Source organism: Trachemys scripta, chromosome 2 (assembly GCF_013100865.1).
Source record: "Trachemys scripta elegans isolate TJP31775 chromosome 2, CAS_Tse_1.0, whole genome shotgun sequence".
Taxonomy (NCBI): Eukaryota; Metazoa; Chordata; order Testudines; family Emydidae; genus Trachemys; species Trachemys scripta.
This window is the reverse complement of record NC_048299.1, coordinates 584,233-598,086: the sequence shown is the minus strand read 5'-3', so window position 1 is coordinate 598,086 and position 13,854 is coordinate 584,233. Positions and strand designations below refer to the sequence as shown.

The following is a 13,854-nucleotide window of genomic DNA, read 5'->3' as shown; positions in this document are numbered from 1 at the left end:
GTTCCAGCTCAGGTGGTAGGTAGGGGATATCTCATGATTGCATCTCCCTTGTTCTGTTCCACCCCCTCATATGGCTTTGGCCCAAGGCGGGAATCTTTTGTCTCTCTGGGTCCCCACCCTCCCTTCTAAATGGAAAAGCACCAGGTTTAAGGTGGATTTCAGTACCAGGTGACATGATCACATGTCCCGTGAGACCCCAAGCCTTCATTCTTCCCACCCTGACTCACAGGAAGGCTGCCTGCAAACAGAGCCATCCACAGTCAATTGTCCTGGTTAATGGGAGCCATGACGATTCCAAACCACCATTAATGGCCCACATTTTACATAATTACAATAGGCCTTCAGGGTTATATTTCATATTTCTAGTTTCAGATACGAGCGTGGTACATTTATACAAATAGGATGACCACCCTCAGTAGATTATAAGCTATAAAATCATATAGAGTGCAACGTCACACCCCTCACCCCCGTCCCAATTTTTTACTCTTGCTGTCTGGTCACCCTAGGGCTGCTGCTAGCTGGAGGAAGAATCTCCCTCTGCTCCCTACTGCCTTGGCCACTCTCCTATACCCTCAGCCTCAGCCAATCCCTGCAGGGGCCATCGCTAGCTGCATGTAATAGAGCAAGAGGCAGCTCTCTTGTTAACAGACTCTCCACGGGGTGGGGGTGGGGGGGAGTAAAATTGGGGGAATGTCCCTCTTGTCTAACCCCCTCCCCCTGTCCCTGGAGTTGCACCTCTGGTAACTCTTATTGGTGCTGCTGCTCCTGGCCTGTGTTATTCCTCACATGAGCATTTGGGCCTTTGGCTGCAGGGTGAATTGTCTGAGGTGTTTCTGCTCTTTGCAAGCAGCCAATCAAGCAAAGGCAGTTTCTGTAAAGAAGTTTCTCAGAGTTGCTTTTTGCTGCTCAGTGTGCTCAGCTTGCAGGCACTTAACTGCACTGCACTCGCCCTCTGCCATTCGATCTGCACCTCCGAACGTTACCTCTGCCCTCAAAGTGTCCGATCTATTGACAAAGAGACAAACCAGGGGGATTGTGTCTGTTCCCATCTGACACCAGCAGCCTGGGAGGAGAGTGCCCACACAAACCAACCGCAGAGAGGAGGTAATGTGTGTGTGTGTGTGTGTGTGTGTGAGATGAGTTTTAGTATCCGATTTTAAGCTAACATTGCCTAATATTTAGATTTGTAAATTTCCTCCAAAAACACTTCCTTGCAGTCTGTGGAGTTTACTGAAACCAGGGAAAATAAAATAGTCTTCAAAAGAATTACGCTTACTTTTAATTTTTTATCTTTTAACTGAAGCTAATTGATCTAAATGAAATGTGAATGACCAGGTCTGACTGTAAAGCATGGTGGTTTTCAAGCTGAAAACTCTAATGTGAAGAAGTAACAAAGGCTTTCGTCTCTGATGTCATTTCTTTCATACTCACTGATAATTTTATAATAGAGACGTTAAAAGTTGATCAATGACTCACAAAGCACAGCAGAGGATGCTTAGTTTTACTGGGCACATATTTGGAGGACTACTGCCCAGAACAGCACAAGTGGCACACAGCTCCATGGGGATGGTGGGAGGAAGGTAAGGCTGGTGTGGCAGAGGTGAGTGACGGGGGGTGACAGGCTGGGGTGCCCACATCCCTGGGGCCCCCTGCCAGAGCCTGGGCATGCAGGCTGGGAGGAGATGACTCTGGCACTTCCCTGAGCTGCAGCCTGGGTGTTGGGAAACCAGTGGGAGGAAAGATCTTGATATGGGGGCAACCCAGTTTCATACTGAAGTAGCAGAGGGGTGTGTGAGTGTATCACACTGCTAGTGAGGGTGAGGGTATGTGACACACTAGTGTACAGTCATGGGGGGGGTGGGAGGGCAGGGCTGCCAAGTGTCAGCCACCTTGTTTCACCTACCACATCTAACAGCCCCTTCCCACCTGCTGCCCCCACACCTGCAGGCATCTCCCCCATTTGACAGGCTGCAGGGACTGCACAGGGGTTTCTCCTCCCTAACAGGTCCCCGTGATGGACGGATTCCCGGCTGCCTCTTCCTCTGCTCTCGCTGCTCCCCCGCTGGGCTGAGCTGGCCCAGAGCAGCTGTGAAGTGAGTGTGCCCAGCGAGGGGGACGATGGGAAGGAGAGCAGGGCAGTAGGAAGGGGCAGACACTGGGGTCAGGAGGAGGGGGTGAGCGTGGGGGCAGGGGACGAAGAAGGGAGTGACAGAGAATGGGGAACATAATGAGCAGCAGGGGCAGACGTGTAGAGGGGAACATGGGAGCAGAATAAGGGGCAGTGGCTGAAACAGGACAGGGGCTGCATGGATTAAGCTGATCCAAACAACACACCACCTCCCCTCCCCTGACTGTTCCAGGACCTTCGGCTGCCCTTCTCCTTCAAACAGCTCGCTCAGATTCACTCCCCTCCTCTTCCTTCAGCAGCAACCCCTCCCCCTCAGACACCTGCCCCCCTTGCTTCTTGAACCCCTCCCATAACTGTGTCTCCCTTGAGCTGCCCCTGGCTTTCTCAACCCCCTTGCACCGGCTACTGAGGGGTGGGGGATAGACTAGTTCCACCTCCCGCCCCTCATCTTCATCAGAGTTTGAACCTTGGAACTTCAGTAGTGAGCTCTAGCATTTGAGCTATAGGGCTAACTCCATCAGCTGGCAGCAGAAGACTGTTATCTTGTGTGAACCAGCCACTGGAAGATGATGCATAACACTATTGTATAGGTAGGGACAAATATAGCAGGATCTCTCTGGGGGGCAGCATGGTTAAGTGGATGGGATTTGGGTCTGTCAAATCAGAGATCTGGTTCCTGTCTCCACCTTGTGCAGATTCTCAATGACATATGAACGCTTGCTTAACAACAGTGGAGAGTCAACTCAGGTTGAGACTTACCAAGTGTCCCGGAGTCCCAGGGCGATGCTCTGGAGCTGCTCCCTACGAAGCCAGTCAGGACTCTCGGGAGCCTCCTCTCTGTGAGCAGACTGTCTCCAGGGCAAGAAGCTCACACGGCTTCACCTGCCTGGGTCTGGCCTCGGAGCATTCAGCATCTGTCCCTCCGTGCGCTTCCCACCGCGAGTCCGCCCAGGCAGGGTCCTGGGGAAGCCAGAGGGCCTTGCACCCCAACTCCGCAGTCAGACATGACTCTCAGCCAGCCGGGAAAACAGAGGTTTATTAGACGACAGCAACACGGTCTAAAACAGAGCTTGTAGGTACAGAGAACAGGACCCCTGAGTCAGGTCCATCTTGGGGCCAAGGAGTCCAGACCCTGGGTCTGGGCCTTCCTCTCTTTCCCAGCCAGCTCCAAACTGAAACTCTCCAGCTGCTCCTCTGGCCTTTGTCTCTTTCCGGGCCAGGAGGCCACCTGATCTCTTTGTTCTCAAACACCTTCAGTTGGCACCTTGCAGGGGAGGGGCCCAGGCCATCAGTTTCCAGGAGACAGGGTGGTGGCCATTCTCTATGCAGACAGTATCACATCTGCCCTCTCAGTCTCTGCAACAATCACACACCCTTATCCCACCACCTAGATACTTAAGAAATGCATAGGGGAAATTGAGGCACCCACACAGTAGTCAGAGAAAACCTTAAGAACATTCCCACTTCATCACACTAAGTAACAAGCAATTTTCTAAGTGATTGAAAAAGCACATGCTGATTCGATTGTCTTGAAAACTGTTGTGCCTACTGGTGTGTGAGGTAGGGTTAGTGGTCCAAATTTGCGGGGGGGAGGGTGACAAGGGATTCCTGAGCAAAAGCCCCCCATAAATATATTGTGACATCAAAATTTCCTAAAAAAACAATGAGGAGTTTGGTGGAACCTTAAAGACTAACAGATTTATTTGGGCATAAGCTTTTGTGGTGTCTGAGGGATTGGAGCAAATGCAGTTGTATCTTAGGGCTTGGCTGTAGACAATGGATCGAGTGGTGTGTCCTGGATGGAAGCTGGAGGCATGTAGGTAAGTATAATGGTCAGTAAGTTTCCGGTATAGAGTGGTGTTTATGTGACCATCACGTATTTCAACTGTGATGTCTAGGAAGCGGTACAGGCTGAGGTTGTTGTTGGGGTGGAAATTGTTGAAATCCTGGTGGAATTCTTCAAGGGCCTCCTTTCCATGGGTCTAGATGATGAAGATGTCGTCAATGTAGCGCAAGTAGAGTAGGGGCGCTAGGGGGCGAGAGCTGAGGAAGCGTTGTTCTAAGGCAGCCATAAAAATGTTGGCCTACTGTGGGGCCATGCGGATACCCATAGCAGTGCCGCTGACTTGAAGGTATAAATTGTCCCCAAATCTGAAATGGTTGTGGGTGAAAACAAAGTCACAAAGCTCAGCCACCAGGTGTGCCGTGGCCTCATCAAGGATACTGTTCCTGACGGCTTGTAGTCCATCCTAAGAACATAAGAATGGCCGTACTGGGTCAGACCAAAGGTCCATCCAGCCCAGTATTCTATCTACTGAGGGAAAAATTGCATTTGCTTGAATGTTGTGGTCTGGCAGCCTGTCATTGTTACTTTACTCAGTGTAACTCTATCGACTTCAATGAAGTTATTCCTGATTTACACCAGTGTGTGCCGGGGAGAATCATGCTGAATGTTTTGTAAATAGCTGCAGGAGAATCTCATTTGTGCTGTTTTGTTTTTTAGCAGACGGCTGAATCCATTATGGGAGGAAAACAAAGTTCAGTGAGTATCATGAGAAACGGATCATTTCAGAGTCCAGCTGAATGAAATGTTCTGGGGCAAAGTATATGTAACACTGACAGACCTGGGTCGTCGGCAGGTGGGATCGAACCTGGGATCTTTGGAGCTAAAAGCATGAGCCTCTACTGCATGAACTAAAAGCCAGCTGCCATTTAACTAAGGCTGTAGACCAGACTTGCTAATCTCTCTCTCAGTGGGCTCAGTACCTCTGGGTCACATATATATTTCGCAGGGAGATTTGCTTTGTCTTGTGGCTTCATCTCGTCTCTGCTCAGCTTAGTTTGTTAAAGGCAAAGCAGCTTCTCTTAGGCAAGAGGAGCCTCCTCTACCACAATTGCACCCCTCTGACCGCTTGCTTCTCAGCCCAGATATCTGTTCCATTTCCCTACTATGTCCCTGACCTTGGTATCATCCTTAACCCTGAATGTGACTCCTCGACCTCTTCCGTGTCTGCAGATCTGCTGCCTCCGTAACGCGGCTTTCCCAAATGTAATCAAACGACGCCCAAAGTGGGCTGAGGGAGCTCAGGTCGATGCGTTGCTATTTCATGCATTCTTTATGTCTACGTTCTAATCATTTTGCAATATTCACATTTTTTAAATCAAATATTTCAGCCAGAGTCTCCTCCAGGAAAGCAAACTGAAGACAAAACGGGTAAGAGAATGACATTTCCCCTGTGCTGTCCTTATTTCTGCATGAATTGTCAGCTTGTGATTTTCCATAATGAAATTCAGAGCCTGGCTAGCACGGGGGTTTGATCCATGCTCCCGAAATCTCTCTTCTCACTCAACAGGTTTGCATGGGGCTCAGTAGTTCCCTCTCCCCAGTTTGGCCTCTTTGCTCAGCTGCAAGGACAGATGCAATCACTGTAAAAACAAGAGAAGCAGTTGCTATCTCACCTGGCTGGGTGCTGTGGGATTCTCACTAGCACTGGTCAAAAAGTTTCCATCAAAGCTGTTTTTTGTTGGAAAATTGGGTTTTCTACTAAACAAAACTTTTCCTAAGAAGTGGGTGCTGTCCATGGCTAGTTTGGACTTTCCACCAGAAAACCAACAACTTGTTGTCTTTTGGCGACTGGATTTAGACTGAAAACTTTTTATGTGTTTTGTTTTCTTTATATGAACATTTGAAATTTGTCAATAACAGTAAATTCCACCCAGCTCTACTTCTGACAGTACAGGTGGGGTTCTGTTGTTTGGGTTGAAGGAACAGACTTACATTTTAGATATGATAATGTTTGAAATGTCTGTGCTCCTGCAGATAAAGGTTTGAGACTGCTGGTGTGTATTAAGTTGCCTCCTCATATCTCTGCCAATGCACCGCAGTCCTGACCTGTGATAGACCCTGGTGTTTCAGTCCTGGTTCTCTCCGGAACAAAGACCCAGGCTATGGGTACACGACAGAGCTCACAGCGGCACAGTTGCATTGGTGCAGCTGCACCACCATAGCACTGCTAGTGCAGACGGTCTAAACGATTGGGAGAGAGCTCTCCTGTCGGCTTAATTATTCCAGCCTTGCGGTAGCTGTGCTTCTCCCACCAATATATCGCCGTCTACACCAGTGCTTTGGTCAGTGTAACGTACACTGCTCAGGGGGTGACTGATTCACACCTCTGAGTGACAAAAGTTACGTCAAGGGAAACTGTAGTGTAGACATGGTCTAGCAATCAAGGCAAATCTTGCCATGGTTTTGTGATGTGGGAAATTGTTTTCTATGGTCCAGGACGACACCAAAAGTGGTTCACCGAAGAGCAGTCCTTGCACTGGAACTGACAGTTCACACTCCCACCCAACAGAGCTGTACTGGGCTACAGGTTTTCTCCCTCAGTCCCACCCCTTTGAGGGCTGCAGTCAGTCCCACAACTGCCTTGAAAAAACCCAAATTCTTTTCCATTTTTTCCTAACTCCTCCTACCCTCTCCCTGCATTTCTCCAGATTTTACAAACAGGGAGCTTTTCCCAGGCTGCACTGCCAGTGTAACGCTGACAGACCCCAGTCATCAATGGGCAGGATTGAACTGGGGAACCTCTGAAATTTAGTGCATAAGCCTCTACTGCAGGACCTAAAAGCCACCTGGTTCTTAGCTAAGGCTGTAGCAGACTCATTTTCTCTCTCTCTAAGTGTCTGGGTTACACCAGCTCCACAGACAATCTCGGCTTCCTGGGTGTGGTTGGAAGGATGGTCTGTATCTGTGGGATACCCCATCCCTGCACCCGCTTAACTGGTCTGAGGACAATCAGGCCGATGTGGACACAGGTTCGGTGGGACTCTGCAGCTCCTCCCTGATCAAGAGTGAGGGGTCGCTTGTGGGCAGACCAGCTGCTCTCCTGTATCTTAGCTCCCTTCCTCCAATGAGCCTTCCACCGATCCTACCCCCATTTCTCCCCCATGCAGGGCCAGGGCAGTTACTGCTGACCCGGTGCAGCCCAACACCACAGGGAGACGGGACCCGGAAGGGGAGTGTTAATGAAATCACAAAGGACCATTTTCTCCTCCTCCCAGGCCAGTTGCCCTTGGTGGCTGTTCTTCACCCTGACAGGCCCACCCTACCCAGCTGGCAGCTCCACTTGGCACCGGTCAGCCAGAGCGGCTTTCCCCTAACTGAGAGTGACAAGAGCTGTTATTGTGGGCATGGTGCATGTTCTCCATCGACTTCTACTGTCTGTATCTCTCCTACGGTGTTTTCTTCCTCTCCTCCCCTCTTTTCCTTCACTGTTTTCCCTCCTCACTCCTGTTTTCCTTCTCCTGCTCCCCTGGCTCCACTCTTTTTCCCTTTCATCCATCTGTCCCAATTATTTGTCCCATTCCCCATTTCCTCTTTTTCTCCTAGTCTCCTTCCTTTCTCTTTTCACCCCAAAAATAAAACAAAGGGGCTGATTTGTAGAGGTGCTGAGCACCCAAATCTCCAGCTGAAGTCAGGGGGAGCTGGGAGTGCTCCACTTCTCTGGAAGTCGGGTCCAAGTTAAACTCCTTGGGCATCTTCCGTTAAACAGGGAGCCCATTCTCGAGCCTGCCCCGGGCTCTTTCTGCTGCTCCCACCTTCCTGGGCTGGCTCCTGGTGACTGCTGCTCCTCTCTGTGTGTGGTAGAGGCTGGACAGGGAGCTAATGAGACGTGGTGGCAACACCACACCGTGAGCAGTGATTCCAAAACAGACCATAAGGATCCAGACCAGCATCCCTCCCAGAAACACCTGATCCCGGCGCTGGCCCCCTCCAGCCCAAAGCCTGCTGGGTTCTTAGAACTCACTCAAATCTGAACCGAGGCCTCCAAAGGTGACAGGCTGTCAGTGCTAACCACCCACTTTGCTACTCCGGTCCAACATGCAAAATGTTTCCGTGCCAGTTAACTAAGGCCTTACAACAGTTATAATCACAGAACGGGAAATCCCCAAACTCACCCATTGTTACTTTATTATCTTTACCATGAGATTGTCAAACTTCTTCTTCCAGGCCCAAGAGCTGCCAGCCAGTGCACTGAGACATCCGAACTACGGATTGTTCTTGTTGGTAAAACTGGATGTGGGAAAAGTGCAACAGGAAACTCCATCCTCGGTGAGAATCTGTTTGAGTCTAAAATTACAGCACAATCAGTAACAGCGACATGTAAGATGGAGAGCAGGGATTGGAATGGCAGGGACATTGTAGTCATTGATACGCCTGGTCTTTTTGACACAAAAATTCCTTTAAAAGAAACTATGGAAGAAATAGGGCGTTGTGTGGTAGTCTCCACCCCAGGACCCCATGCTATAGTTCTGGTGATGCAGTTGGGTCGTTTCACTCCAGAAGAGAAAAAAACAATTGAACGGATACAAGACATTTTTGGGGAAAAAGCTGTTGAATACATGGTCTTCTTGTTCACCAGAAAAGATGACTTACGTGATATGACTTTAGATGATTATTTAAAAGCTTTGGATGACAAAGATCTTCAGAAGTTGATGAAAAAGTGCGGGAATCGATGCTGTGCTTTCAACAACAAAGCAGAAGGACAGGAGCAGGAAGCCCAAATTTCAGAGCTGATTGAAATGACTGATAAGATGGTTTACCAGAATGGAGGCTCACATTATACTAATGACATGTATGAATATGCTCAGAAGAAACTTCAAGAAAAAATCGAGACGCTCAGAGAACTCTATGAGGAAGAGAGAGAAAAAAAGCAAAGCAAAGTGGAATCACAGTATGAGGAGGAATGTAAGGAAATAGATGAGGAACTTCGGAAAGAAGGCTCATCTAATGAAAACACTTTGAAACAAAAGAAAGAGGCCAAGAGACAAAAAATGCAAAAAGCTTTAGAGGAAATAAATATCCACTACGAGACACAGTTACATGAACTCAGGAAAAGAGCTGCCGAGGATTTTAATATAATAAAAGCTATTTTAAAACAATTCTCTTCTGTATTTTCAAAAATCAAAGGCTGGTCTCAAAAATGATCAACTTACTATAATTTCTCCTTCTCTTGCCACTTTGCCACTTTTCAATAGCGATGAATGGAGTTTCAGTGCTTTGTAACACTTTAACCTCCTATTTTTTTCTTCACAGAAGTTTACATTTGTATCAGCTTCTTAGTCAGCTATGTACTGTCATACCCTACAGTAATGCATACAAAATGTGAGTAAATGAAGCTATTAGCATTTTCTCTTTATTAACAATGTGTGTTGGTTCCATTAAAGACTCCGGCTACAGCTATTAGATCTCTTCCGGACTAAGTGTTGGAATAAGCTTGGGTTGATGTATTATATTAATTGTGACTAATATTGTTGTCAATATGCTGGTAAATGTCGACCTTATTTCTGTTCAGGAATCATTTATGGAAATCAGAATCTGTTCATTAAAATAACCATTCATAAGTATTCACTGATCAGTTTGGATGAACAGTTCTCAGCTCATTGGTTGTTCTCCAGCAGTTCGTTCTGACTAGTCAGTATCCGTAACTTGTGACTGGCCACCCAAGTCACATGATATTGTTTCCGCTTCTGGATGGAAATTTTGTAAACAAGAAGATAACAAATGAGCCATGATTTTCCAATAATCTGGAAATTCATTTAACCTTCAAGATTTGCAAATATTTTTTCACATTCAATTCAGTACGTCCATTCACTAAACTATTTGTGACTAAATGTTTTAAAAATATTCAACCAGTTCTAACTGCCATGTATCTCCCACAGTCCTGCCACATTTACCCCTGGATATAGCCTACCTGTAATCACGTAATGTACTTTCTCCTATATTTTCCTGTTTAGCTTTTGATTTGCTGTGAAATGTCATGTGATAATGTCCGTGACTTATGAATGATGCTATGAAAATAAATTCTATTATTTGTATTTAACCGTATGGCAGCACTTGGGGCTGTAGAACTTGAGGACTCTACGTAGGCGATGTCTACACTGGCAGATGCACAGTGCTGCAGTTACTGTGCTGCTCACAGAGCGCTGCAGGGAAAGCGCTGTTGTGTTGTGTGTTCACACTGTGCTCCTTGTGACGGTGGAGCATGTCCACATTAGCAGCGCTTGCAAAGCCACAGAGAGCAGTGCATTGTGGGAGCTATCCCAGTGTGCAAGTGGCTGCAGTGTGGTTTGGAAAGGGTTTGCAATGCCTCATGGGGCAGGCCCAGCGTCACATGATGCAGGTTTCCCAATCCTATTGCTCCAGGGCATCCTACTAGACTGCCAGCTGCTTTTCAACTGAAGGGGGAGGCGGGGAGGCTGACAGGGAGTGTGCTGTGTATATGCGGGGGGACAGACAGTGTGTTTTGGGGGGCAGAGAGTGTGTCAGCATGCTGTCTTGTAAGTTCAGACAGCAGCAGGGGGAAGGGGGAAACCCCAACATCAGCCGCCCCCTCTCCCCACCCAAAGGCACAGACACCTGCCTCTGCAGCAGAAGCATTCCACAGGAATGGCTTTGTGTCCCGGAGCAGGTAAGCAGCCGGCTGTCAGAAACGGAGCTTTGAAAGGGGTTATCCGCACGCCTGCAGCCGAGTTCAAAACAATGACCAGAGTGGCCACTTGACTTCAGGGGATTATGGGACATTTCCAGAGGCCAATCACAGCGCAGTAATGCAACACATCATTCACACTGACGCCCCAGTGCTGTAGCCACGGTAGAAAGCTCTACGCCCCCCATCGAGGTGGATTACTTAGAGCGCAGCAATTGTGGAGTTAGTGCGCACTAAGTGCCTTGCTAGTGTGGACACCTCGGGGGTTACAGCGCTGGGAGCTGATTTACTGCGCTGCAACTTGCCGGTGTAAACACAATCTTGGTTTTATGCTGAACTTTAGGACACATTAACTCAGATATAATTTATTATAGAGCAGTTATTGCCCCCTTATAGTTAAAATTAATATTTGCTTTCCTTTGTAAATGAGTGAAGGGATTCTCCCTTCTACTACAGCCCCTGGACACTTCTGTGGGAGTTCACAGGATCTTAAAATCCTCTTTGGGGGGACTCAAGGAGAATTCTTCTTTGAGTATTTGTCCACACAGGCCCACTGTAGTACGTCTGCCTCCTGTGCACAAGCCCAGAATCTTTTGACTAGTTCTGTCCATTGGGGTTGTGTGTACACCTGGAGCACCCATGGGGAAAAATTAGCAGGTGCTTAGCACCCACCGGCAGCCAATCTCCCCTCCCCCCACTGTGTCTCACCTACCGGTGGCCCCACTGACCAACTCATCCCCCTCCCTCTCAGCACGTCTCCTCCACTGTTTCGCAATGCTCAGGATGCTCCGGGAGGGATGGAGAGGAGCAGAGATATGGTGCATTTGGGGTAGGAGGCAGGGAAGAGGCAGGGCAGGGACTTGGGGAAGGGGTGGAATGAGGGTAGGGTGGGGGCAGAGCAGGGGTGGGAAGAGGCAGGGTGGGGACTTGGGGAAGGGGTGGAATGAGGGCAGGGTAGGGGCAGAGCAGGGGTGGGAAGAGGCAGGGTGGGGACTTGGGGAAGGGGTGGAATGAGGGCAGGGTAGGGGCGGAGCAGGGGTGGGAAGAGGCAGGGCAGGGACTTGGGGAAGGGGTGGAATGAGGGCGGAGTGCGGGCGGAGCAGGGGTGGGAAGAGACGGGGCAGGAGAGGGGCCTGGGGTGGAGGCGGGATCAAGCACCCACTGGCCAGAGAGGAAGTCGATGTCTATGGCTACCATAGTGTCCCTCTGCTTCCCTGTAGCTTCGTTAGAAGACTCTTGGAGTGGTCAGAAGCTGGTGCCACAGGTGATACTGGAGCATAAACCCCTGAGCAGAGGCACAAAGAGGTGAAAAGTGAGCTGAGGTGAATACTGGGCTTGAGGGAAAACAAGAGAGCCAGCAGTGGGTGGAGGCAGCCAGCAAACATAGTCCCTTGTGCAGGTTTGGTGGATGGGGGATGAGTGGCAGTATCTTATTTACGCTCATTGTGTTATCATTGATATGCCCTGTCTTGAACATGGTCATAGAATCATAGAAATGCGGGGCTGGAAGGGATCTCGAGAGGTCATAGGGTTGCCATCTTTCTAATAACTGGTAAGCAGACCTGGCAGGCTCTGCCCCCTTCTCCACCTCTTCCTCGAGGCCCCATCCCCTTCTCCACCTCTTCCCCCCAAGGCCCAGCCCTTGCTCTGCCTCTCCCCGCCCCCCAATATCAAAAAAACCCAGACATCTGGGCTTGTCTAAGGCATCTGGACACACAAGCCAAAACCTGGACTGTCCGGGTGAAAACCAATTGGGTGACCAGGCAACTGTCAGAGGTTATCATGTCCATACCCCCACACTGCAGCAGGATAAAGCCTAGACCATCTGTAATGGGTGTACCAGGCCCTTTAAGGCCCTCTTCTGGAGGCCTCATGATCCTACCACACCCTGTCCCAGGACACTGCCCTAAGATAACAGGTGAAGATGATGGGACACCCAGGAGTGCCACCAGCTTTTTTGCCGCCCTGGCAAGGTCCCGCCCCCGAAATGCCACCCCCCCCGAGGCAGCGGAAGGTCCCACCCCCGAAATACTGCCAACGACGGGGCGGCCCAAGATCCCGCCCCCCAAATGCTGCCCCTGACAAAGGTGGTGGAAGGTCCCGCCCCCGAAATACCGACGACGACCGGGGCGGCCGAAGATCCGGCCACCGCGGTCGCCACCCCCCCACATTCTAGCGCCCTAGGCGAACGCCTAGGTCACCTAATGGGTTGCGCCGGCCCTGGGGACAGCCCAGGGAGTGCAGTACCAGCAGCTAGTAAAGGAAGCAGCATGTAGCAGTTATTAGTAATGTCCCCGGATTGGGACCCAGAGTAGTGGGCAGGCCTGGGTCCCCCCACTGCCACTGGCAAAGTGGCCAAAGCCCTGAGCAGGGGGAAAGTTTTGTTTTGGAGCAAAAGCAAATGGCTGTAATTTAAACAGACCCAGAGATGGTATTGAAGACCCTGAAGAGGCCCAACCATTAGGGGGACTTTGTTACCCCAGAAGGGAACTGAACTTGAAGGAGTGAGCGGGCTGGAGAGCTGGGGCAATCAGAACCTATAAAGCAAAGAGTCTCCCTGGAGAAAGGCCTGGGGCACTGCTCTGTACCAGGGCAGGCACAGACTTAAAGCCAGCTCCAAAGACCCTGACGACTGAGCCCAGAGACAGAGCTAAAGATGGTAACAAGGGCACAGGGACAGGCCCTGTCGGACCTTTTACCCTTCATGTGTTTAGACTGCGTGTGACTCGGCTGGAGGCTGAGCCACTGGAGACCCAGCCGCCGAGGGCAGCCGCCGATAGGGTGCACCGCGAGAAGAGAGAGAGAATGCAGGTTTGCACCCAGCTGACAGCAGCCTTCAACTAACTGAAGGGGGGTTCCAAAGAGGATGGAGCTCGGCTGTTCTCAGTGGTGGCAGATGACAGAACAAGGAGCAATGGTCTCAAGTTGCAGTGGGGGAGGTCCAGGTTGGATATCAGGAAAAACTATTTCACTAGGAGGGTGGTGAAACACTGGAATGCGTTACCTAGGGAGGTGGTGGAGTCTCCTTCCTTGGAGGTTTTTAAGGCCCGGCTTGACAAAGCCTTGGCTGGGATGATTTAGCTGGGAATTGGTCCTGCTTTGAGCAGGGGGTTGGACTAGATGACCTCTTGAGGTCCCTTCCAACTCTGATATTCTATGATTCTATGATTCTATGACAGGAGGCGCTTGTGAGAGGTGAGTGTGTAACACAGACGGGCTCTGGTCGCCGTCAGGCAG

At 49.8% G+C, this 13,854-nt stretch overlaps 1 protein-coding gene across 3 annotated transcripts; it reads left to right on the top strand.

Moving 5' to 3' along the window:
• Positions 1–734: 734 nt before the first annotated feature.
• Positions 735–10,011, top strand: LOC117871875 (GTPase IMAP family member 7-like). Of its 3 annotated transcripts, none has more exons than XM_034759649.1 (4): positions 735–1,104; positions 4,635–4,670; positions 5,303–5,342; positions 8,139–10,011. In XM_034759649.1, the coding sequence occupies exons 2-4, from the start codon at positions 4,650–4,652 to the stop codon at positions 9,113–9,115; spliced, it is 1,038 nt and encodes a 345-aa protein (XP_034615540.1). In that variant the 5' UTR covers positions 735–1,104; positions 4,635–4,649; the 3' UTR covers positions 9,116–10,011. The 3 variants fall into 3 exon arrangements, with proteins under 3 accessions (XP_034615540.1, XP_034615538.1, XP_034615541.1); XM_034759647.1 differs by having other exon boundaries at positions 736–1,104; positions 4,632–4,670; XM_034759650.1 differs by lacking the exon at positions 735–1,104 and having other exon boundaries at positions 4,354–4,670.
• The last annotated feature ends 3,843 nt before the right edge of the window (positions 10,012–13,854 follow it).